General features: G+C 44.4%; 1 protein-coding gene across 6 annotated transcripts in view; it reads right to left on the bottom strand.

Annotated features, from left to right (window-relative positions):
- The window catches only part of LOC146801707 (OX-2 membrane glycoprotein-like), a 208,602-nt gene that overhangs the window by 40,284 nt on the left and 144,677 nt on the right, over positions 1–23,641 (bottom strand). For all 6 annotated transcript variants that reach the window (XM_085621169.1, XM_085621171.1, XM_085621172.1 and 3 more), the window contains one exon: positions 8,141–8,413. In XM_085621169.1, coding sequence (XP_085477295.1) covers positions 8,141–8,413 — 273 coding nt within the window. The remainder of the gene's footprint in view (positions 1–8,140; positions 8,414–23,641) is intronic.

Raw genomic sequence — 23,641 nt, 5'->3', positions numbered from 1 at the left:
GCCACTGATACCATCTGAGGCGGTACAAAACCTGGAAGTAACAATTGATGAGAGGCTGAGTTTAGAGACTCATGTAAATAAGACAGTAGGGACCAGTTTCGCCCTCATAAGAGTACTAAGGAAGATCCTCACAATGTTGCCAATTCCAACTATGGCACAGATAGTAAGACGCGTTGTTCTGAGCCGGCTGGCTCAACCCAACTCTAAATAACACAAAGTAGAAAAGAAGAGAAAGTTCGTCAAAAAACAGACAAACCCGGAGAAAACTATAGCCAAATGTGGACTTATGTATTTTGTGAGATTGTTGGTACCAACTAGTAGACCAAAATGCTGAACATCTCAACGCACCCATGCATCAACTATCATGGGTTTAAAACAATATATATATTTGTTAATATGGAGGTAAGACTTGTGACAAACATCCTGAATTACCATTATTGTTTATTTCATCTTTCACCCAGATCACCTGTTTTGGACTCATTTACCCTCACCTGTTCAAACCATGGTTCACCTTCTTGTTACCACCATGCCAAACAATTTCTATGGACCTTTTCAGCTACCACCCGCAAAAATCTCTTGTAAGTATACCAGTGGATCAGGAGAAGAAGGGGCCGCATAAATGGCAGAAATTGTACTATGTTTGTTTTTCCCTGCTGAGCCAAACTGCTTGCTATTTCTCTAGAATTCACTAATGATGTGGCTGTCATCGTCGCCAGTTTTTTGGAGGGATTTTTTTAACATACCAAGCTAACAAAAAACATTACTTTATAACTGACAACTTAACGCACATTTATGGACTTCAATGAGAATTAACGTTTTCTTTTTCCTGGGAGACTTTGCAGGAGTATTAGACCAATGCTGAATTATATAGTAAACTACTGGTTCAAAGCAATACCATTATGATATTATAAGTGTCTAAAAGCCTCTACATTCGTGAACTAGCAAATAGAGGTGGGCGGAACTCAGAGTTACATAAAAACTCTGCCAGATTCCGCAGAGTTCCACGAGCAGGGGGGATCGGGCACGTCGCACTGCTCACAATGATTTGTAGCACCAGGAGCTGTTCCGCACTGTAAAATCAGAAAGAACGGCATCGCATGCGTACCAGAGGGCTCTGCTTCTTTCTGCTGCTCAAGTAGATTTTCTTTTCAAGCGGCAGCTCTCTCAACGTGAATGGTCATGACCTGCCGCGATCGTCGGCATTGAGATATCTCTTCGGGAGGCGTTTTAGCACCCAAGATTTGTGCTAGAGGACACAAATTCTCGTGAGCCGCACACGAGAAAAAAGTCCGCCACACGGCACAGTTTTGCCCGAACTCCGCGTTTGAAGCGGAATGTGGAATGGAATTATGCATTTTTCAGGGGCAGCTTTCAGCAAGCTTCTGACCTCATGATCCGAAGCCAGCATCAAGAGGTGTCAAATGGCTCTAGGAGTGTGAACTGAACTATGGATATACAAGTGAACTAGAAATACCCTCAAAATTGACATCTTGAATGAAAATAAAGTCAAGAAACCATTCAAACTGACTGCAAGATTAAGCTGAATACTGTAATACCTCTCACTGTTGCAAATACTCATCTAATGATAGTGTAGATAGCTCTCATTACTACAAATATTCATTTAATGAAAATGTAATTTACGTTGAGGTAAATTAATATGGGTTCCTTCAAATCACTGCGTTATAAACTAATTCTGCCCACAGTTACTGTAGATAATAAAATACGAAAGGTAATAAAATATTAGAACAAAGCATCATACAAGGATATTAGAACAAAGCATCATACAAGGTTTTACATGTTAGTTCTTTCTAACGCTGAAAGTAGCGTATTGATGTACTTGATATGTTAAGCTGCAAAGCGAAAATTGGTGAATAGCGCTATCCGAGATCAGAAATATACAGGAATAGCAAGATCTGCTAGCATGCAAGAGTGCCATCAGAAAAGATGAGCTCAAGAATGGGAAGTCCATGGACAAAATGGGTACCCCCTTATAAACAAAAGACATTTCTCTATTCTTTATTCTACATTTCTTTATTCGTTACTCCAGCAGCTGCACTTAAATGCTCCCTGCACACCATGTGGGACCTGGGCGATTTTCTTACAGTTAGACTCTGTTTGGTCTGGTTTGGTTGATCACCGTACCAACAGGCAGTTTTTTTTAAGGCGGTCCACGAGAACACTGATATCACTCCCAACGTAGTCTTTCCCCTTACTGCAGGCCGGAGCTGCAAGCGTGAGGTGGCCCTCTAACCGCTAGAGGGAGCCCACATTTTATGTTTTAGCTCTCCCAGAGGACGCTCTACCTTTCATCACAGTCAGCTTGTAACAGCTATGCAGAATTTGCACACATGATGCTGGGCACACTCTGGATGGATTATTCACATCCAATCCCCATCTTAGACTACAAGAAATCCTGCCAATTCCATGGTCAGACAATAGAGCCATCCTGTTCACAATTACCACTACACATCACATTTCCAGTGCGCATATAGCCCATAAGATGATTAAAGGACGCCACTGGAAGAATATAGGCCCCCAGCAGATGCAATACACTCTGGCATCCTCTAAACCTGATCTAAAATCTGAGGCAAATCAAGCAACAAGTAATTTCACCAACTGGATCAAATCAGCAGTGAACTCATTGGCACCGGAAAAAAGCATCACTAGCAAGCACTAAGAAATCCGAGCCCTGGTTCTGTGATGCCTTGCGCAAACAGAAACAACTCTGCAGAAAGGCCAAGAGATGCTGGAGAAGCAACAACGCAATAGCCGATAAAACATGATACTCCCAATCATTGAGTATCTATAAAAAAGATTATACTGGACAAGAAAAGTAGCTACTTTTCAGATAAAATCTAGCAGACAGGCAAATTGAAGAAGCTAGTCACTTTCCAAACCACAAAAAAAAAAAAAGGACATTAGCGTGGCTTTCTGCAACCAACTGGCAGGGTATTTTAAGGACAAAGTACAAACCATTTTCGAATCCCTCTCAGACTGGGACGGAATGGTAGTCATTCCTGCCACCAACGTTTTGGACTCCTTCGTGCCTCCAAACATAGAACAGTTAGAGCAGGTAATTAATTCAATAAAATCCAGAGCACCCTCAGACGCCTGTCCTCCCAACATATTTCATATGGCACAGGGTACAATCAGTGAACAACTCGGTACACTTGTCAAAGAAATGATCATCTCGGGTGTCTTTCCAGACGCATGGAAAATAGTATCAATTCTTCCACTATTGAAAAAACCCCATCTAGATCCCAGTGACTACAGCAGTTATAGACCAATAGGTAGGATCCCCTAAGGTCCTGGAAAAAATTCTTAACTCCCAACTTACGACTTTCATCTCCTCGGCAGACCTGCTGGATTCCGCTCAGTATGACTTCCGACAAGGGCACTGCACTGAAACCGCCCTGATCATGGCAGCAGAGGAGATGTGTGTAATACTGGACACGGGTGCCAAGGCTGCCTTGATCCTGTTGGATCTGTCAGTGGCCTTTGACACCGGGACCCAGGACATTCTAATCAGAAGGCTCAAAGAGGTGGGAGTCAAGAACGGCGGCCTTTGACACCGGGACCCAGGACATTCTAATCAGAAGGCTCCAAGGAGGTGGGAGTCAAGAACTAGCCTACTGAGCAACAGATACCAGATTGGGGACTCTTGCTCAGAACAGTTCACGCTGCCATGTAGTGTGCCGCAGGGCTCCTTTCGAAGCCCCACCCTGTTTAACCTTTATGTGACCCCTTTAGCTAATGTCATCAGGCAATTCGGCTTCACACTTCTATCTTACACTGATGACACCCAAATTGTGGTGTCCATCTCTAGCAGGCCAGAGGAAACAGCTGATCGCTTTAACCAATGCATGTCCCACATAAACCAATGGATGGGGACAAATTGTTAAAAGCTTAATGGAACCAAAACTGAGGTCCTCCCACTGGGTTCTGATAAGTCCTTCTGGTCACAGAACCGGTGGCCACCCAGTATTGGTGCTCACCCTACCCCAGTGCATAAAGTGAGGAACCAAGATGTCATTTTTTATGACAGACTGACCTTTCAACACCAGGTCAACAAAGTTGTCTCTTCGGTGTTTCTCATATTAAAATCAATCCGCAAAGTGCGCTCCTTCATTCCCCCTGAAGCAGTAAAAACACTAGTGACGGTCCTAGCCATGGCTAGACTGGACTATGGAAATGCCCTATACTTAGGCCTTCAATAACAGCACATGGGCAAACTTCAGCGAGCACAAAACACGGCCGCCAGAATGCTGCTAGACGTTCCTAAATTCCAGTCCATCTCAGAAGGCTTGAAAAAAACTTCACTGGCTTCCTATGACGAAAGAATAGATATCAAATCCTTGTGCCTAGCGTGCAAACCTCTGCACAGAAATGGTCCAGCATTCTTAAAGCAACACCTCACATGGTACCATCCATCAAGACACCTACGCTCAGCACAGAGCAAACTCCTCCAGACACCAAAATAAAAAGCTTGCTGGGGAGGAAGAAGCTTAGTCTTGGGTACAGTGAGACTGTGGCACTCGCTTCCGTTAAATATCAAAAGCTGCCAAACATTGCTCGGTTTCAGAAAACTAATAAAGACATGGCTTTTTAAAAACTAAAATATCCCATCTCCGGCAATTTCCTTCCGCAGAGCGCCTAGACGCCCCATGGCATTCATACGCTATATAAATTCTACAATCGATTTCCTACAATGAATTGGAGCAGCGTGCATGACCGCATACCTACTTACTGAGAGTCACAATTCTGGAGACTGAATGCTCCTTTTAAGGGGTCTATATACAAAATATAAGCAATACATAACTACTGCACATATGGGACACCAACCCAGGCATTGATTATTGGCTATACTAGGTCCTCTGAGAATAGATAGGGAATGAGGTGTCAACAGACCCACCTGATTGAGCCCCTTGGGACTTTTAAACATCACTGGTACCCCCTCTCCCCAGCATTAAACCAAAACCATTTCATGGAGAGATCAGAAGAACCATACATGTAGGAGGAATGTGTCCCTGGAGGGAACCCACACAATCTGTTAACAGAGAGTATGTTACATCTCATGGTGTGGAGAATTACCAGGATTGATCAAAGGTCCAAAGTCTTTTGAAACAAGAGGAGACCTTGTTAGCCAAGGAATGGACTGAAGTCCTCCTCAAGTGCATGCATTCAGGCTGGCTATTTGAGCCACACATCTTCCTTTCTGAAGCCTCCCAGTGGTTGAGCACCCCTTGGTCAATAAACTTCTCAGGGTCATTAGATTGTCTCTTACTCTGGAACCACAGTACTCCATCCTCTGGGATGTAAACGGAGCGCTCAATGTCTTCCTCTTCTGGAAGGATACCTAAATGAGCTATCTGAGAAGTTGGTCGTACTACAGTGTGTAATTTCCTGTAGACGAGCCTCAGATGTCAGAGAACTTAATTAATGGGTAGGGTGTTTACCCCAGAAGGGGTTACTTCGGTTATCCCTATGAGGAGAAAGTCTAATTCTAGAGGTGTCATACTGTTCCTTTAGAGATGTTCCAAAGTTGTGTGTGGTAAAATGCATAAAGGCATACACGAGCAGACAGAGAACATCCACCCTCCAGATGAGAGACATTTGCTTATTGCCATTTTAAACAACATAAAGCAGTTTCTACTCCCACAATTGCTAGGTGGGTTAAGTGTTTCATGCAGGAAGCTGGCATTGATTAAAAAAAAGTGATTGATGCACATTCAGAAAGAGGGGTCAGGCTTCTAAGGCATTCACTTTGGATGTGAGATCGGAAGACATCCTAAAAGCAGCATACCAGATGTGGATACATTGGTGGCCAGCTAGCTTTAAACAAGTATAATCCCTGTGTCCAGTCCGGTTTCAGAATTAAAAAAATGGCCTAGCTATTGTAACAAAGTTTCAATTCTATTAAAGATCCGAGGATTATTCCCACCCAATAATCAGAAATCAGCCTTCCCAAGCAGGGACCTTTATTTAGAGGCTCACAAGGATTATGGAGATATTTATTGTGTAGGTAATTAACTGTGTTCATGGAGTAACGTCTATTTTGACAGTTCTCTTACAGTCGAAAACCACCTAGGAAATGTTGATCGGGTCAAATGATGTTTGGATATGCATCTTCCCTATGAACGACCAGAAGATGTACTTTTTTCCTTTCAGGGAACGAAACATCCAAGGCAGAATGATCTACAGATATGAACCGGCTACTGTTGCACAAAGAGGGCGCATGACCGTCGCAAAGGACTATAAGGAATTGAGTTTTCTGTAATTGGCTACATGTTTGTGTTTACTTTGCCGAATGTTCATGGGAAAGAGTTTGTTGATGTTCAATATGGCTACTGGAAAGTTTAACTCCAAGTGGGTGTTGGAGCTGTGTAAGAACGGTTAATGCTATTTTTTTTATTAAAGTCACATTTGCTTAGTAACATGAACATTTTGCATTTGAAATAACAATGCTTCAATATATACAGACCTATGTTTTCATGGCATGGGCTGAACTAGGTCCGATTTTGGCCTCAAATCCACTTTAGATTTTAAAATATCCTGCAGCAAAATCTTCTCTGATGCTTTGTGATGACATTCTGTTCTCATAGGAAGCCATTTGCTACTTTGAAGGCTCACCCTGCTTGCTCACTGCATGCCTTTTCAGTCAGCAGATTGCTATTGTTTATGTAACCAGATTTATACCAATGACATTAGGTCAGAATTAAGTTCATTATTATTCATTTTGGGGGGTAGTCCTAGGATGGTGGCATTATACGATGCTCAATTCTGTATTCCAATCATGCATTGATACATTTGCCCACCTTATGCTGACTGTGTTTTTTCCTTTGCCTTGTACATTGGATTTTCCTATAAAACCCAAGATTTTGAGGCCCTGTCTAGTCTCTTTCCAAAGCCTCTAGAGATGCTGCCTGATTTCTTATTGATTTGCTGCATATTATGGACTTAGCAGCATGAGAAAAATCTGAAAAAATAGTCTATTTCCCTATGACTGATTTATTATGTATTTTGAGACTATGTATACTTTTGCCTTCTATATTATGCTTTTATATAATAATAAACCTTCATGGTTTCCAACTTAGTTATGTAGAGATCCTCTTTGAGCCTCAGGGCTTGTGAATTGATTGCTATTTGAAATGCTATTTTGAATATTATCTTTAATTTATTGAGCGCATTATCTCAGCACAATTAAAGCACTTTTTGAAAAAATAGGACGCCCCGATTAAGCTACGAGCTTGATAAGGCACACTGCCTTCAACTATCTCATTATAAATTTCTCACCTCTACTATTGAGTTTAAGAACCCTCAACAATATGTGAGATTTACTTAGGAGCATAGTGTTAGGAGATGCTGCGACTAGGTTTACTTCCCTTGAAAGGCTTATACAAGAAGTTGGTGTATACAATATGAAGACAGTGGGGTATGCGTCAAATGCAATCACGGAACCCAGGACTTAACACATGTTTTATGTTCTAATAAGGAGGTAGCAGAGGCTAGAAATAGTTTTATAAAACCCATTGTTTTACATACAACCTCTCATCCTCCACTGATCTGATCGCCTTTTAAAAATGCCCACCAAATGAATTTGTTATAAATTGTACAAATTTATGAAATCTGTTTTATTCATGTTTTAAATGAGATTTAAAAAATATGTTTGTAGAAGAATTTTATAAAAAAGAGATGGAAATATGTATTTAGTATAATTGTTGATCTCATAAGATAATTGAATGGAGCGCATTTCCTCATCTATTCTTGAGATGAACACCACACAATCCGGTCTAGATGCTTTTTTTTGTATGTCATCAGATGACATGAGATAGCATCAACAGGAGGTTTCAGATGTTTATGCACATGTGAAGTTTTATTCAATTCATGTATTATTTTATAAACTACAAATACAATGTTTCTAAAAGAAAAACAAAACCCTAATTACAAGAGTGACAAAACAGTTACTAAGTAAAAGGTCGCTTTACAGGTGAACATCAGAGTTTTCATTCAGAAAGAAAAGCCATCAGTGAAAAGATGCATTGAGATTTAGCTAAGGTTTGTGCCTCACGAATTTGCAAATAAATAAATACAACACAACAACTAACTTGTGTAAAGAGGGGTTGCTCTATGCAGCACTCACCTTCATTCACCCTAATACTACGTACAGCCTCCTTCAAGCCGTTCTGAGCTCTGCATGCAATTGTAGCATTTGCCAGACTTTGGGAGACATTCAGTAGGACCCAGCTGCTCACTGACACAGTCCCATTGCTGTTGTGTACTATAGTGCTGCCATTTTGAAGCACCTGTTCTTGCCCAATCCACCAGAGTACAGGAGCTGGCCAGCTAGTTGCAGAGCATGAAGCATTAAGTGAATCGCTCGAACGAACATGATGGTTGGACATCCAGAGTGGACCTATGAATGAAGGAGCACGTCAAAATGAAAACAATCCATCTTTAGTATGGTCATCAGTTATATCTGCAAACATGAAGAATTTAAAGGTTAGTCTGCAAACATACGAGGGTTACGCTCGAAGAAGATCCCCATTAGTTCCAGTGCTTAATTTAAGGCGTTGGTTGCAGGTGGAGCCCATCAACACTATTTTGGCGGCCTGCACTTATTTTTCAATAGAAATAACAATAGAAAAAGCACAAAAAGAAGAAAGCAGGGCGAAGAGAAAAGCAGAACAGGTGAAGGCAGGGAGCAGCTGGTTGTGGATGAAAGGCATGAAGTAGAATCAAGACAACACAGCCTTATTATTTGGCGCCACTGTTATTTGTAGTGTCGGACATGGTCTACTGACAAATATTTTGGCACTGGCACTCATTATTTTACAAATGATGACCTGAGTAGGTCTTCAAAGTATTGGCAGCTAGTTGGACCTTGTAACCAGGAGTAAATGCCTTGGTCAGCATCCCGTAGTAAATGCACTTCATGGCTGTGGAATGGTCAAAGCTTACTTTGGTATGAACTATAACTGGACCTGACCACGTTTAGAGATAGAATGACATTGGGAGATTTAGTGTGCAAGATACACTGGACAGTTTAAAGCACATCACTTAACTGACGGAAGCACAAAGACAGCCAAATATGCACTTAAAAACTACAAAGAGAGGCACGGCTGTATCTGTCGCAGTTATCCCTCTAGAGCTCTGTATTGAGGAGAGGCCTCCATTTTCCACAGTTTACTAAGGACACCAGGGACAGCTAACAGAGATTGGTCAAGATGTCAGGAAGGAGTACAAGGTACATTTTATCACTGTCAATTAAAGCTTAAGGGTAGGGGTTGGTTAAATCTTTTTAAACGCCTTGCAGACATCAAGTGCACTTTGAGACGCCATCAATACTGAGCTACAAGAAGAAAAATGGAAAAGCAAGAGTTTTCTAGGTTACTAGAGGAACAGAGTTGAGTCTGAACTAATTAAGAGGCATCAGCCTCCATTGCTATTACCAGGATTCTCAGCAGTTTGTGTACATAGAAATTATCCTGGGAGAACAGTGCAATACAGAACCTTTTGGGAACATACATTTTTAGTTGAGGGAACATATTTTGGAGTTTGTTGAAAACCCATAAAAACTGAGGAATGTTTATACATTTGGGGAAAAGAATGTGTGGTCTATGTATACAGAAAGTTCTGCAAGCGACTACAAACATGTTTTACCCCTGGAACTTGTTTTTTTTAATTAGGTCCTTAGTAAAACGTAATAGAAGAGGGCAGGTAGGGGTGCACCTAGAACTGACCTTCGGCAGGTGGAGGCAAACAGGTCAACCTATGGAGGCAGGGCTAACACCTCAAATAGTGTGGGGGAGCTATTCTTGGAGCCAATACAAGATAGATAAATTGTGCTCATTAAATGGTTTGATCAAACCAATACGATTATACCAAACATGTTTTAGTGGATTTTACAATGTTTATAGGCTCGTAACACATCTTTAAAACAACCAAAAAGCAGCTTCTATAGAATTCAATCCAAAGCACTTCGCAGCCAGTTTAGCAAAGTTATTTCAAGATTACAACTCTTTTTGTGATTCTCCGAAAAAATTCCTTTAGTGAAATAATGAGCTTTAAATATTTTCAATTTCATATAGTCAAGTCAACATAGCTTTATTCGATTTCTTTTTAGAGAATCATTAAAGTACACAGTATCGCAAGACATAACACAGAAAAATAAGAGACATCATATGTAGAATATTTTCATTTAACTTCACTTAAAATCTCAATTAAATTTCAAATTCATTTGCAACTACAAAGATAAGATGTTCACATTATGATTGTTTTCCTGCATTTAAATACACTTTTAAAAAACATCGATAAGGTCCATGTGAAATATTAGTTTTCTAAAAGTTGTAATGCTATAAAAGTAGGACGACATTGTCTCAGGCCAAATGACTTTAAAATTGGTAAAATCAATTTTTTCCTCTGCATATTGTAAAACAACATGAAGTGTTGATTGTTCGTAAAGATCATCACAAGGGCACAGATGCTTAGCTCTTGAACAGTCATTCATTCTTGGGAAGCTTATTAATCTATGTTAAATGTAGAATCCCTAATCTAAATTTGGTCAGTAAAAATCGGTCATATCCCCCAGGGACGATTTTAAGATAAGGTTGAATGACATGTGTTTGATTGGACAATACTGTAGGCTTTACAATTTCTGCTGATAGTCTGAGTGAGTCCAGTAAACTTAAACCCTCTTTTTTTTTTTTAAACCTTTTCTTGTTATAGCAGTCATGGAGCTGGGGCTTAGTGTAAAACTCTGGGTGACCCAGATCACACATAAAATCCTTAACATACTTTAACCATGGAATAATCGATACCTACTCCTGTTTAAAACTATCATCCAAAATCAACTGATATAGTTTTAGATGATGTCCATATCCTGTGCCATAATAGAATTGTCTCTATTTTTATGAGATCTGAAATATATGGCACACCCAATTCAGAATGACATACATAGGATGATGTAGTACTCAGAACCTGCCAATAGAAATTTTAAAAACACATTTTCCACTATTTGTAGTGGGTACAAATCAGCGTGGCCCCAGACACCAACGCCATACATAGCCATAGAAAAACACTTAGCCTTATAAATCAGTAAAAGCTCAGTCGGATGACTCCTTCGCAATTTTCTCGCAAAGTTAGCTAAGGCTGCAGTGGCTTTCATGAACATCAATTTTCTAGCTTGCACCGTCCATGTGTCATTTTGGTCAAAAAGAATACCCAGATATGAGAATCTTTCTGTGAACTCAACCTTCTGTTTTTCAATAGAAATGTCTCTGCACTTAAAACTGCCAGCACCACATCTCAAAATAAAAATCTTTGATGTGTTTACCCTGAGACCCAGATCATGCATAAAAGTGTAGAAACTGGTCATTACACCTCTTGTAGTCCCACTTGGGTGTGTGACATCAAAACGGCTTCATCTGCATACAATAGGGCGGGTAATAGTCGTCCCCCAATTTGTGGGAGGTCTTGGCACTCGGTAAACAGCGCTTGGCCTAATCCATTTATGTTAAGGCTGAATAAAAAGGGAGCCAACACGAAGCTTTGCCTTACCTCTCTTTATTTTAAACAGGTCTGTGCATTCTCCACCAGCACCATACCGCACCCTTGCCTTTGCGTCACTGTATAATGATCTTTAAAAGTATATAATTGTAGGTTCCAAAACGAGGTCCTCAAGAATCCTCCACAGCTTATCATGCCCAACACAATCAAAGGCTGCTGTGAGGTCTACAAACGCTAAGAACATCCTGCCCTTCTTTGCAAGGGTATAGTTCCCTATAATAATGTTCAAATTTAGGCTCGGTTCGCCTGTTCCTAAACCCTCGTGGAAACCAAACTGTAGATCGGAGACTACTTTACTGTCTTCACCTCAGTCCTGTAATCATTCAAGTATACTTCACCCAACTACCTTCACTAGGGAATCTAATAATGATATGGGCCGGTAGCAGCCGGGATCCTGGTGATCACCTTTTTTAAAAATTGGAACTAAAATTGATTCGGACCAGCTTTTTATGAAATAAGAGGTGCAACTTGCAGTAATGACCTCTAATAATATTAAAAGCGGGCCCCATAACAACACATTAGATTGATATAAATCTACAGGGACCCAATCAGGCCCGGGGGCTTTTTCACCCATGCTTGCCATAATAGCACAACTGACTTCTTCCAGAGTAAACTGGAGGTCGATAGGGTGTATAGGAGGTGCCGTTGCGACATCACATGATAATTGGGTTCCCAAATAAATATCTTGCGCGCTACAATTATACATAGTGGTGTAGTGCTCCACCCAGTGTTCTTCTGCTATTTCTATTTCAATAGATTGCTCTGCCTTCCAAAATGCAGAGCTATCTAGATAAAGAAGCATCATGCAGAGCTGACCATGCGTCATTTCTCAGCGTTACTTTACATTCTTTGAGTACACGCTTATATGCCCCTCTGGCCTGTGTGATATCATTTGGATTTCTAGGACTTTTATGTATTTCGTATTTTAATTTAGCGTATGCCTGGGTGCATTTAGTATAAAACCACCCTTGTTTTTTCATGCACACTATTATTCTGCACGAATAAGGCCTCTGTTATAGCTCCTGAAATCTGCTGGAATTAAGTTGATACATTGTCATTGGTAGTTTAGTCTAAGCAAGCTAGTATCACAAGTTACTTACTTGTGTAACAATTAGTTAGTGATAGATTCCTTACCTTAGAATATTCCCAGGCAACAGACTGGATCCGGAAAGTTTTCGTCAGCAGTACCCCTGCGCGTCGGTAGGCATCGTCGTACAGCTCTGCGTACGTCACTGGCTACCTAGCCGCCGCGATGATGTCGTCCAAGCTACTTAGATGCGCGGACATCAGTTCTGTAAACAAAACTTTTCCACGCCAGAAGCGCAGAGCCATGCCAGAGACCGACTATTGGTGCAATAGAACTAGGGCCCTCAAAGAGATGACCTAAAACCCTAGAAAACAGTTCGCAGAACGGGGAGGATGGGCGGGCGGTAAGGAATCTATCACTAACTAATGTCTCTTACAGATATATCATTACACAAGTAAGTAACTTCTGAAAGAGACACGTTAGTGATAGATTCCTTACCTTAGAATACATACCCAAGCAATACCAACCCCGGTGGTGGGTCTGCGAAGTGAGATTTCACCAGAAAGTCACGGAAAACTGAATGGCCAAACAAGCCGTCTCCCCGGACCGGACAGTCAAGGTAATAGTGCTTAGTGAAAGTATGCAACAAGGCCCAAGTGGCCGATTGACAGATGTCTTGCAGGGGGACACCACATCCCAATGCTGTAGTAGCTGCTGTTGCCCTGGTAGAATGGGTGCGCAGCCCAACCGGAGGTTCCTTTTTAGCCAGAGAGTAAAGGTTTTAATGCACAAGACAACCCATCGGGAGATAGTTCGCTTGTGCACAGCCTGGCCTTTCTTGGCACCCACGTAGCCAACAAAGAGCTGGTCATCCAGCCGGAACTGTTGTGTGTGGTTGAGATAAAAGGAGAGCGCACGTTCTGGGTCCAGGCGGTGGAGCCTCTCCTCTTCTCTTGAAGTGTCCGGAAGCGGAAAGAAAGTGGGCAGAGTTACAGTTTGCCCGAGATGAAAGGCAGAGACTACTTTTGGTAGAAAGGAGGGATGCAGTCGAAGCACAACCTTGTCCGGATGAATCGCCAGGAAAGGAGGTTTGCAGGAAAGAGCCTGGAGCGGATAGCCACCAGGAAGACAGTTTTCAAAGTCAATAACCGCAAAGGACAGTTTTGAAGAGGCTCAAATGGAGCGCACATCAGATATGTGAGAACCAGGTTCAAGTCACATTGAGGCATAACAAAAGGAATAGGAGGGAAAAGGTGAGTAATGCCTTTGAGAAATCTATTGACAACCGGGGACTTGAAAAGAGAGGGCTGATCAGGCAACCTAAGAAAGGCTGATAGAGCAGAGAGGTAGCCCTTGATAGTGCCCAAAGCAGAGCCCTGCTGGGCCAAAGAAAGGAGGAACAATAGGACCTCAGAAAGAGGGGCAACAAGAGGATCAACAGATTTTGCTGTGCACCATGCCACAATTCTTTTCCACCGACAGGCGTACACTGTTTTAGTGGAGGGATGCCTGGCTCCCAAAATAACATTACAGACTTCGGGAGGCAAGTCAAATGGAATCAGCGGTTGCCGCTCAAGATCCACGCAAGGAGGTGGAGGCCTGACAGGTTCGGGTAGAGGACCGTCCCCTGTTGCTGCGACAGGAGATCCTCCAGAAGAGGCAGTCGGATCATGGGATCCATGCTCATACTGAGTAGCTTGGGATACCAAACTCTTCGAGCCCAGTCCGGTGCCACAAGAGTGACTTGGGCCCAGTCGTGTCTGATCTTCTTCAGCACTCTGGGCAGAAGTGGTATAGGCGGAAAGGCGTACAACAGACTGCAACTCCACTCGCGACGAAAAGCGTCGCCTAGTGAGTGCTGCCTTGGAAACTCCAACACGCAGAACTGCTGACATTGCGCGTTCTCTTCGGTGGCAAATAGATCTAACCAAGGTTCTCCCCACTGCTGAAAGAGACCTTGCACCACCTCCGAGTGAAGACGCCATTCGTGATCCAACATGCACCGTCGGCTGAGTTTGTCCGCCCTGGCGTTCAGTGAACCTGCCAGGTGTTAAACCACAAAGGAAATACCTTGACGTTCCAGCCACGTCCAGAGACACAGAGCCTCCTGACACAGGGTCCACGACCCCACCCCGCCCTGTTTGTTGCAGTACCACAGGCGGTGGTGTTGTCTGTGAACACCTGCACTACTCTCCCCTTGACAGAGGGAAGGAATGCTTTGAGTGCAAATAGGATTGCCCTGAACTCCAAAAGGTAGATATGGAGCTTGGACTCCGCCAGAGACCAGAGGCCTTTGATCTCCGCCTCTCCCATGTGGCCGTCCCATCCCAGGAGGGACGCGTCCGTCACTACTGTGTGCTCCGGTTGGGGAAGGGAGAGGGATCTACCGCTGACCCAACGCTGGTTCATGAGCCACCACTGCAAGTCCTGTGCAGTGCCCTCTGAGATCTGGACGTAGTCGGGCAGGTTCCCCCGATGCGGAGTCCACTGGAACTTCAGGTCCCACTGCAGAGCCCACATATGCCATCTGGCATGATCGATCAGCAGGATGGAGTAGTTTCTTTTCTGTAACTCCAGTTCTGTAGTAGGGGTATCTCTGTTATAGTCATAATCTAGTGAATAGTCCCGCCCATGTGCGGGGACCCCGGAGCAATAAAAATAATCTCTTAAGTTGTCAAGCCATGCAGACCTGCATCTACACTTAAGAGAGAATTTCAAAGACAGATAATGCAGCCTATATCCACAGGCTACACTGTCCAGTACTTCAACTAGAAAATTCCACCAACATCCACAAACAGCACTACCTGCCCAGCTTTTTCCACAGAGAAAAACCTGCCTCTACCAGCAAAAGCCTCTGGAATGAGAGAGGGAGGAATGGACAGACAAGCCCCATAGGCTGCCATTATGTGGCTCAGAACAGGATACTGTGCCTTTAAGAAAACTTTCCAGAACTTTTCCAGTATCCCAGAATGCACAGCTGGTCCCTTTTACTTTGTTCTTTTTGAAGGCGTAGCACGCCAGACCTGTAGCAGTCCTTACATTAACATTTATCTCTCCACCGGGGAGGAGGGCGGGCGCTTATGACTGTAACAGAGATACCCCTACTACAGAACTGGAGTTACAGAAAAGAAACTACTCCTTCTGTAGTAGGGGATCTCTGTGTATAGTCATAATCTAGTGAATAGAATGGCAAGCCCATCCCCACACCAAAACGGCGGTGGAGAAGACTACAAAATAATACCACTACTGTGCGAACAAATTTCGCAGCGAAGCCTGCCCAACCTGAGCATCTGCCCTGGCATCCGTGTCCAGACAGTAATGCGCAGCAAAGGTATGGACCGACCTCCAAGTGGCCGCCTTGCAGATTTCTGCAATCGGAACATTACGCAGCAAAGCAGTCGTGGCAGCTTTGCCCCTGGTGGAATGGCCCTTAGGTTTACCCCCTGAGGTCTTATTAGCCTTTTGGTAACACAACTGTATACAGGACACAATCCACCGAGAGATGGACTGTTTGGAGGTAGCAAGACCGGTCCTGACTGATCCATAATTGATAAACAATTGGTCTGACCTACGAATATCTTAGGTCTTATCAAGATAAAACTTATACTGGAAAAGTTCTGGAAAGTTTTCTTAAAGGCACAGTATCCTGTTCTGAGCCACATAATGGCAGCCTATGGGGCTTGTCTGTCCATTCCTCCCTCTCTATCATTCCAGAGGCTTTTGCTGGTAGAGGCAGGTTTTTCTCTGTGGAAAAAGCTGGGCAGGCAGTGCTGTTTGTGGATGTTGGTGGAATTTTCTTGTTGAAGTACTGGAAAGTGTAGCCTGTGGATATAGGCTGCATTATCTGTCTTTGAAATTCTCTCTTAAGTGTAGATGCAGGTCTGCATGGCTTGACAACTTAAGAGATTTTTATTGCTCCGGGGTCCCCGCACATGGGCGGGACTATTCACTAGATTATGACTATACACAGAGATCCCCTACTACAGAAGCAGGAGGCTATGAGGCCCAGCAGCATCAGTGTCTTCCTGACCGAAACCCAGGAGCAGGGCCGAAAGATCGGAATCATAGCCCGAAGGTCCCGGACTCGCTGTTCGGGAGGATAAACCCGAAACTGCGCCGTATCCAGAACTGCTCCGATGAAGAGGAGCTTCTGAGAGGGAATCCGGTGCGACTTCGGCACATTGATGGAAAACCCCAGCAAATGCAGGAGGTCGGCCGTAGTCTGGAGGTGGGAGACAACAGCCTGGGGCGAGCCTGCTCATAACAGCCAGTCGTCGAGATAGGGGAAGACTGAAACCCCTGATCTGCGCAGATGAGCTGAAACCACCGCCATCACATTCGTGAACACCCGAGGGGCGCTTGTAAGGACGAAAGGGAGCACGGTGAACTGAAAGTGCTCGTGGCCCACCGTGAACCATAGGTAACTCCGGTGGGCTGGCAGGATGGGAATATGAAAATAAGCATCCTTCAAGTCCAACTCTACCAGCCAGTATTGCGGGTCCAGAGCAGACAAGACCTGAGCTAGCATCTTTAACTTCTCCTTCCGGAGGAAGCGATTGACGTTCCGGAGGTCTAAGATAGTGCGCAGACCTTTGTCCTTCTTGGGAACCAAGAAGTAGTGGGAGTAACAACCACAACCTACTTCTGACGTCGGAACGCGCTCAATGGCCCCCTTGGCCAAGAGGGCCGTAACTTCCTGCTGGAGAACTGTCAAGTGCTCCCCCGACATGCGGTGGTACTGAGGAGGCATAGCCGGAGGGGAAGATTCGAAGGGGAGGGAATAGCCCCTGCAGACTATTTGCAGAACTCACCTGTCCGAGGTTATGGAGCACCAGTGGGGAAGGTGATGGCGAATCCTGCCACCCACTGGCGTCAGGAGGACCTGAAACACAGGACTAGGAAGGTTTAGAGGCGGCAGCGGCAGGGGAGGGGAGGTGGCGGACTGACCTGTCCGCTGTCCTCGGAACCACCACAGCGGGTTGTTGAAAATTAAAACAGCGATATGATTAAGCATTTACTAAAGACATGAATTCTCCTACCTGAGAACATGTTTCTTGTCTTATGTTGACTATTGTCTGGACTCCATTTTGTATTGTCATGCCTCCACGTGCTGTGCACGAGAAGAGTCCTACCTTTTCGCTAGTTGCTCTTGTAATCTGCCTAGTAACAGTCTATAAATAGCTCCTTTGTCCGTCTGGCGCATGCCCAGACTTGACCACATCTGTTATCAGTTAGTCCTTGTTTGACCATGTTTTCGCGGGCTCAGTAAAATGTTAACTCCCCCCATATATTGATCCTGTATCGAAAATGCCCATAAAAGGTAATGAATCTTGCCTCATGTTGTATCCACCCACTTATGAGCCCCTCTGTTGTGTATAAAAGGGGACCGTGTACGCAAGTTCTTTGTGCTACTCTACACAATACTGAAGAGTGTTGTATAGGTTGTAGGACCACCCTTAAGGGTTAATAAACTCTGTCTTTGTATTTGCAGCCTCCGTGCCAACTTCCTTCTAGCTTTTGTTACAGGAGAGCGAACCCTTGTATTCTGCGGGCCTAGCTGGGGCCTGTATTCTTCAATTGGCGCCCGTCACGTGGGGCTCATCGGCGACTCGGATGCTCGAAGGACTGGTCGTGACGAAGGTGAGGAATTTGGCCGGGGATGTGATCACTGCCAGCGGCGGTTTTTAGTCCTGGCATCCCGAGGTTTCTTCCTTCCCTTCCGAACTAACCTTCTGGGTGGCGCCGGTCCTCGACTGAGACCTCTTCTGTCGGTTCTGCCGCGACAGCCGTTTGGGCGAATTTTGGAACTTGGCAGTTGGAATCTGGACACTCTTGATTGGTAAGACCCGTTGTACGGTACTTGCTCCGAGTTTTGAAGCCTGGGTTGGCTATTTGAGTTTGATTTGTGATGACCGGTCATATTTTGTATTTGATTACTGTGAGAATATATGCGTTGCAACACATATAGGCAGGTAATGTGGAGATATTTCTCCGGAGTTGTGTAAATCTGAACGGCGCAAAGTTTAAGTGCCATTTTTGATAATACTGCATATTTTGCATTATTTTTGAGCATGCCTGCTTTCAGCGCACTCCGTAAGTGGTGCTGCTGTTTTGGAAACCGGTTAGATCTTGAGGAAGCTGCTCCAGCCCCCCCAGAGGGGACTCCTAATAGGGATATGTATGTGAAGCATGGTCTTTCCTCTATATTGTACAGCACAGTGTGGAGGAAATACACTAAAAAGGATCCTGAGTTGCGATGGCCTTTGTATGGATCGTTTGATATGCGTAAGATTGAGTATGTGGAACAGTGTATGTGTAAACGGCGTGCTCGGCAAGACATGTTTGAATGTGTACGGTTGTGGGTGAAGGAAGTGCGTGAACGAGAGAAACGTGAGAAAGCGCTGTTTGATGAAGAGCAACGGAAAAATGATCATGTGAGAGCGCAGGAAGCGAAGCGTCGGGAAGAAAGAGAACTGGCGGAGAGACAAGAGAAAGAGCGTAGGTTGCAAGTCTCGGGTCAATATGCTGTCCGCCAGCCACTTTATCCTGTCCTTACTAATCTGATTTTTATTTATTAGATCGCTCTCCGCCCCCTTATGTTGGCGCGTCCGCCCCGAGATCACAGGATTCTGGATCGGTTTCGGATAAGGTAGACACGCGGTCCATGATATCAGTTGAGCATATGGGTGAGCTTCGGAAAATTTCTTTGCGTGCGCTTAAAGGCAAGCTACCCCTTGCTGAATTATTGGAATCTTTGGAACATTGGCGGGATAAAGAGCAGCTGTATTTTCTTGAAACCTTTTCTCATGACGTGATTGCTGCCTTTCGGAAATATTCTGATGTTTTCGAGCCTGATGATGTAGTATCGGATTCTAAAGCATTACGTAACGGTGGTTTTTCTCCCTCTGAGGTACCCGATGCGGTCCGACGACTGTTTGCATTACGGGATGCGGCGAGTGAACTTAAAGAGAGAGCGCGCCTACAGGCAGCGGAGAAGGAGCAATCGGATTCACATATCGGCGGCGACCAATCATCTACCTCCCATTCAGATAAGAGTGAACCAGTGCATGCTAAACCGATGCGAGAGGCGGCACCTTTGTATGTTCCTCCTAAAGGAGCAGGAACTAGTTCAGATATATCTTCCCCCGATGCTAGGGGATATTTTGTGTATAATTGGGTTTATACTCCCTGGCATAGGGCTGATGTTATGGCATTAAAGAATGCATTGCCTGACCCCCGCAAGAATCCAGCGGCCTTTTACGAAGAGGTCGAAGGGGCCTTGAATTCTTGTAGTATGACTTTAGCAGATATAGATTTGTTCTTTGGGCTTATTTTACCACCGGATATGTGGCGATCTGTGCGGAAGGTGGATGATCAAGCCGCTTTTAAGGCCAAATGGTCTAAGATTGAGGATGTGGATAGGGAGAGAAAACCCGCGCAAAAACCACCCCAGCTTATTTTAGATCTTCCTGCTGCTATCTTGACTAAATTGAAAACAATTATCCCCCCTAAAAAGATTGATTGGAACATGTTAGCCTCGTGTAAACAGAAGGTTGACGAATCAGTTTCAGACTTCTTTACACGCTTTGAGGAGACATTTCATGATTTCAGTGGTCAGTCACTTACGGACGATACGGGTCGACATCTTTTTGTTGATAAATATGTGGCGAATTTATTACCGGGAATAGCAGCTCGATTGAAAGCGAGTGAAAGTTCTTGGTCCACTTCGTCTCCGGCATCCCTCCTGACTATGGCTCAGTATTATGAGCATCAGGAACAAGAAGCGAAGGGGCATGAGGAGAGGAAATCGAAAGATTTGAAAACTAAGGTGATGTTAGCACAAGTGTATGGGCCGCCTCGTCGGGGTGTCGAAAGAGGTAGAGGAGGATTCTATGGTCCCCCTTCGGGTCGGTCAGATGTTAATAGAAATCAATGTGCGTATTGTAAACAGTTGGGTCATTGGGCTAGAGATTGTCCGGTATTATATGCATCTCGTCAGGGACGTGGTCAGGGACCACCGAGAGGTAGAGGGGGTCTTTCGAATTTCAGAGGGAATTCCAATGATCGTGCTCGCTTTGAGCCTAACGTGCAGCAACGAGATAGAACTAATGTGTTTGATCGGCAACATCAGTATCAGATGTCTGGGAATGACCGCCCTGGGTACCATGATTCGCAGCATGCATAGGATTGCGTTGGATGGGGGTTGGAATCAGTTGAAGTACCGGTTGATCAGCAGGGTCCTTATGTTTCAGCAAGTGTTTTGGGTTCTACTGATCGGTTCCTAGTTGATACAGGAGCTACTCGCAGTGCACTGTCCAAACAATTGGTTCCGAGGGCTCCCCCATCTGGCTTAATGGTTACATCGGTAGGGTTTGATGGTACACTCTCTCGAAGCCCTCTATCCCGACCCCTTGCATTTCATGTTGATCACTTTTCTGCACCCTGTCCGTTTTTGCTTGCTCCGAACACGCCCGACAACATTATGGGTCTTGATATGCTTAAGCACTTCAGAGCTACGATCCGCTGCTCCCCTACTGGAGTACGTGTGATCTTAAACGATAATCACCCCCTGACAGACCGGATGTGTGTGGTTGCGGAGGATACTGCATTAGCTTCCCTCCCTCATTCTTTGTGGGCCACTTTGGATACCTATGTGGGACAGATGGTGATTCCGCCTGTCCACATTAGTGTCCAGGAGGGTGCGGTATTACCGCGCCTCCCTCAGTATCGTATTTCCCAGGAGGGGGAGGAGGCACTCATACAGATTGTGCAGGATTTGATTAAGGTGGGAGTAGTGGAGGAAGTTCCTTACAATGTCTGCAACAGCCCTATTTTACCCATTTTGAAAAAAGATACCGATACCAGGGTTTATCGTTTTATCATCGACTTAAGGGAAGTGAATAAGATAGTGATACCTCAGTATCCAGTGGTTTCTGATATCACGACATTACTCACTCTGGTCCCGCCAACACCGACCACGTTTTCAGTTATTGATTTGAAAAATGCTTTCTTTTCGATTCCTATTCATCCTGATAGCCGATACCTTTTCGGTTTTACTTTGAATAATAGGTCTTATAGATTTTGTAGAGTCCCTCAGGGTTATACAGAGAGCCCTAGTATTTATAGTCAAGCATTGAAAAGACAATTGGATTCCTTTGTTCTGCCTGATGGTGTCGCCCTTATACAATATGTCGAGGACATCTTGTTGGCGGCCGACACTCCTGAGCTGTGTGAGAAGTGTACGTTATCCTTGCTTTCCTTTTTGGCATCTCACAATCACAAAGTGTCGAGGAAGAAATTGCAATTCTGTAGACCAAAGGTGACTTATTTGGGTCACCTTTTGTCTAAGGAGGGGCGTGCACTTACACCAGATCGTATTCAAGCAATTTTGGACACGCCAGTACCGTCCACACAGAAGGATGTGCGTGCATTTTTGGGTCTTGCTTCTTTCTGTAGGCAATGGATATTGGGGTTTTCACACATAGCTAAGCCATTGTTAGCACTTTTGACAAAAGACACTCCGATTCCTCTTCCCTGGTCAAATGAGTGTGAAATTGCTTTCCAGCAATTACAACAAGCCCTTTGTTCAGCACCAGTGTTAGGTACCCCTGATTATACAAAGCCCTTTTCACTGTATGTGCATGAGAAAGATGGATGTGCATTATCAGTTTTAGTGCAGATGCACGGCGACAAGCAGCGCCCTTGTGCATATTTTTCGGCTGTACTTGATCCTGTTGCCCGAGCATTACCAGGGTGTTTTCGCTCTGTCGCGGCGACAGCTGTGTCAATACGCCAAAGCGAGGGAATTGTGTTATCTCACAAGCTGTTGGTATTAGTTCCCCATGCTGTGGATGCCCTGCTTAATCAGACAAAGACGCAGCATTTGACCAGTGCTCGTTTAACGGGATATGAGTTGACGCTTTTGGCTCCTCATATTACGTTAAAGAGATGTGCAACGCTAAATCCAGCCACATTGTTGCCGTTCCCGGAAACCCAGTCTGAAGCACGAAAAACACATGACTGTATTCTTGACTGAGGAACAGACAAAGGGTCGTATTGATCTCCAGGATACGCCCTTTACAGATGTAGATGGAGAACTGTGGGTGGACGGATCATGCCTGAAGCTACCAGATGGTACGACTTCAGCAGCGTATGCAATTACCACATTACAAACAATAGTGGAGACAGCACGCATACCGCAGAAATCAGCTCAGGCAGCGGAACTGATAGCATTAACATGAGCATGTGAGCTCAGTACAGGATTGTGTGTGAATGTTTATACAGATAGCCGCTATGCCTTCGGAGTAGCGCACGATTTCGGCCTACTCTGGAAGGAGAGAGGGTTTCTAACATCACATGGAACCCAGATAATGTATGGGGAGTTAGTTCACAACCTTTTGACTGCATTAACATATCCAAAGAAGATTGCTATAGTTAAATGTAGTGCCCATAAGAAGGTGGTTGATAAAGTTGGAGAAGGGAATGCTTTAGCAGACCGGGTGGCGCGAGAGACTGCAATGCAGCCTGGTGCTACTGCAATGTATGTTGTGAAATCACAGACAGACAAATGGCACGATGCCAGGAGAGAAGTGTTGGAGATACAGAGGACCGCTTCCGATAAGGAACGGGAGCAATGGTCCAATGATGGAGAATTAGATGATGAAGGGTGTTGGAGAAGTAAGCAGATGGATAAATGGAAGTTACCCACAGCCTTTGTACAACCTATGGTTCAGATGGCACATGGACTAGCGCATGTCGGAGCTTCCGCAATTGTCAAATTACTCACACGAGTTTGGGAGCATCCGGAGATCGCAAGTACGGCAAAGAGGGTAGTGCAGACCTGCATGATTTGCCTGAGGTACAACCCAGGAAAGGGTACACGAACTCCAGCAGGAGGATTTGCAACACCTACTGTACCCTTTGAGGTTTTGCAGATGGATTACATTCAGCTTGAGCGCTGTAACAATCTGAAGTATGTTCTAGTAGTGGTTTGTGCCTTCTGTAAATGGGTTGAGGCATACCCTACGAAAGACAATACTGCAATGACTA

The sequence above is a fragment of the Triturus cristatus genome, chromosome 8 (assembly GCF_964204655.1).
Source record: "Triturus cristatus chromosome 8, aTriCri1.1, whole genome shotgun sequence".
NCBI classification, from domain to species: domain Eukaryota; kingdom Metazoa; phylum Chordata; class Amphibia; order Caudata; family Salamandridae; genus Triturus; species Triturus cristatus.
This window is presented reverse-complemented; position numbering and strand designations above follow the sequence as displayed.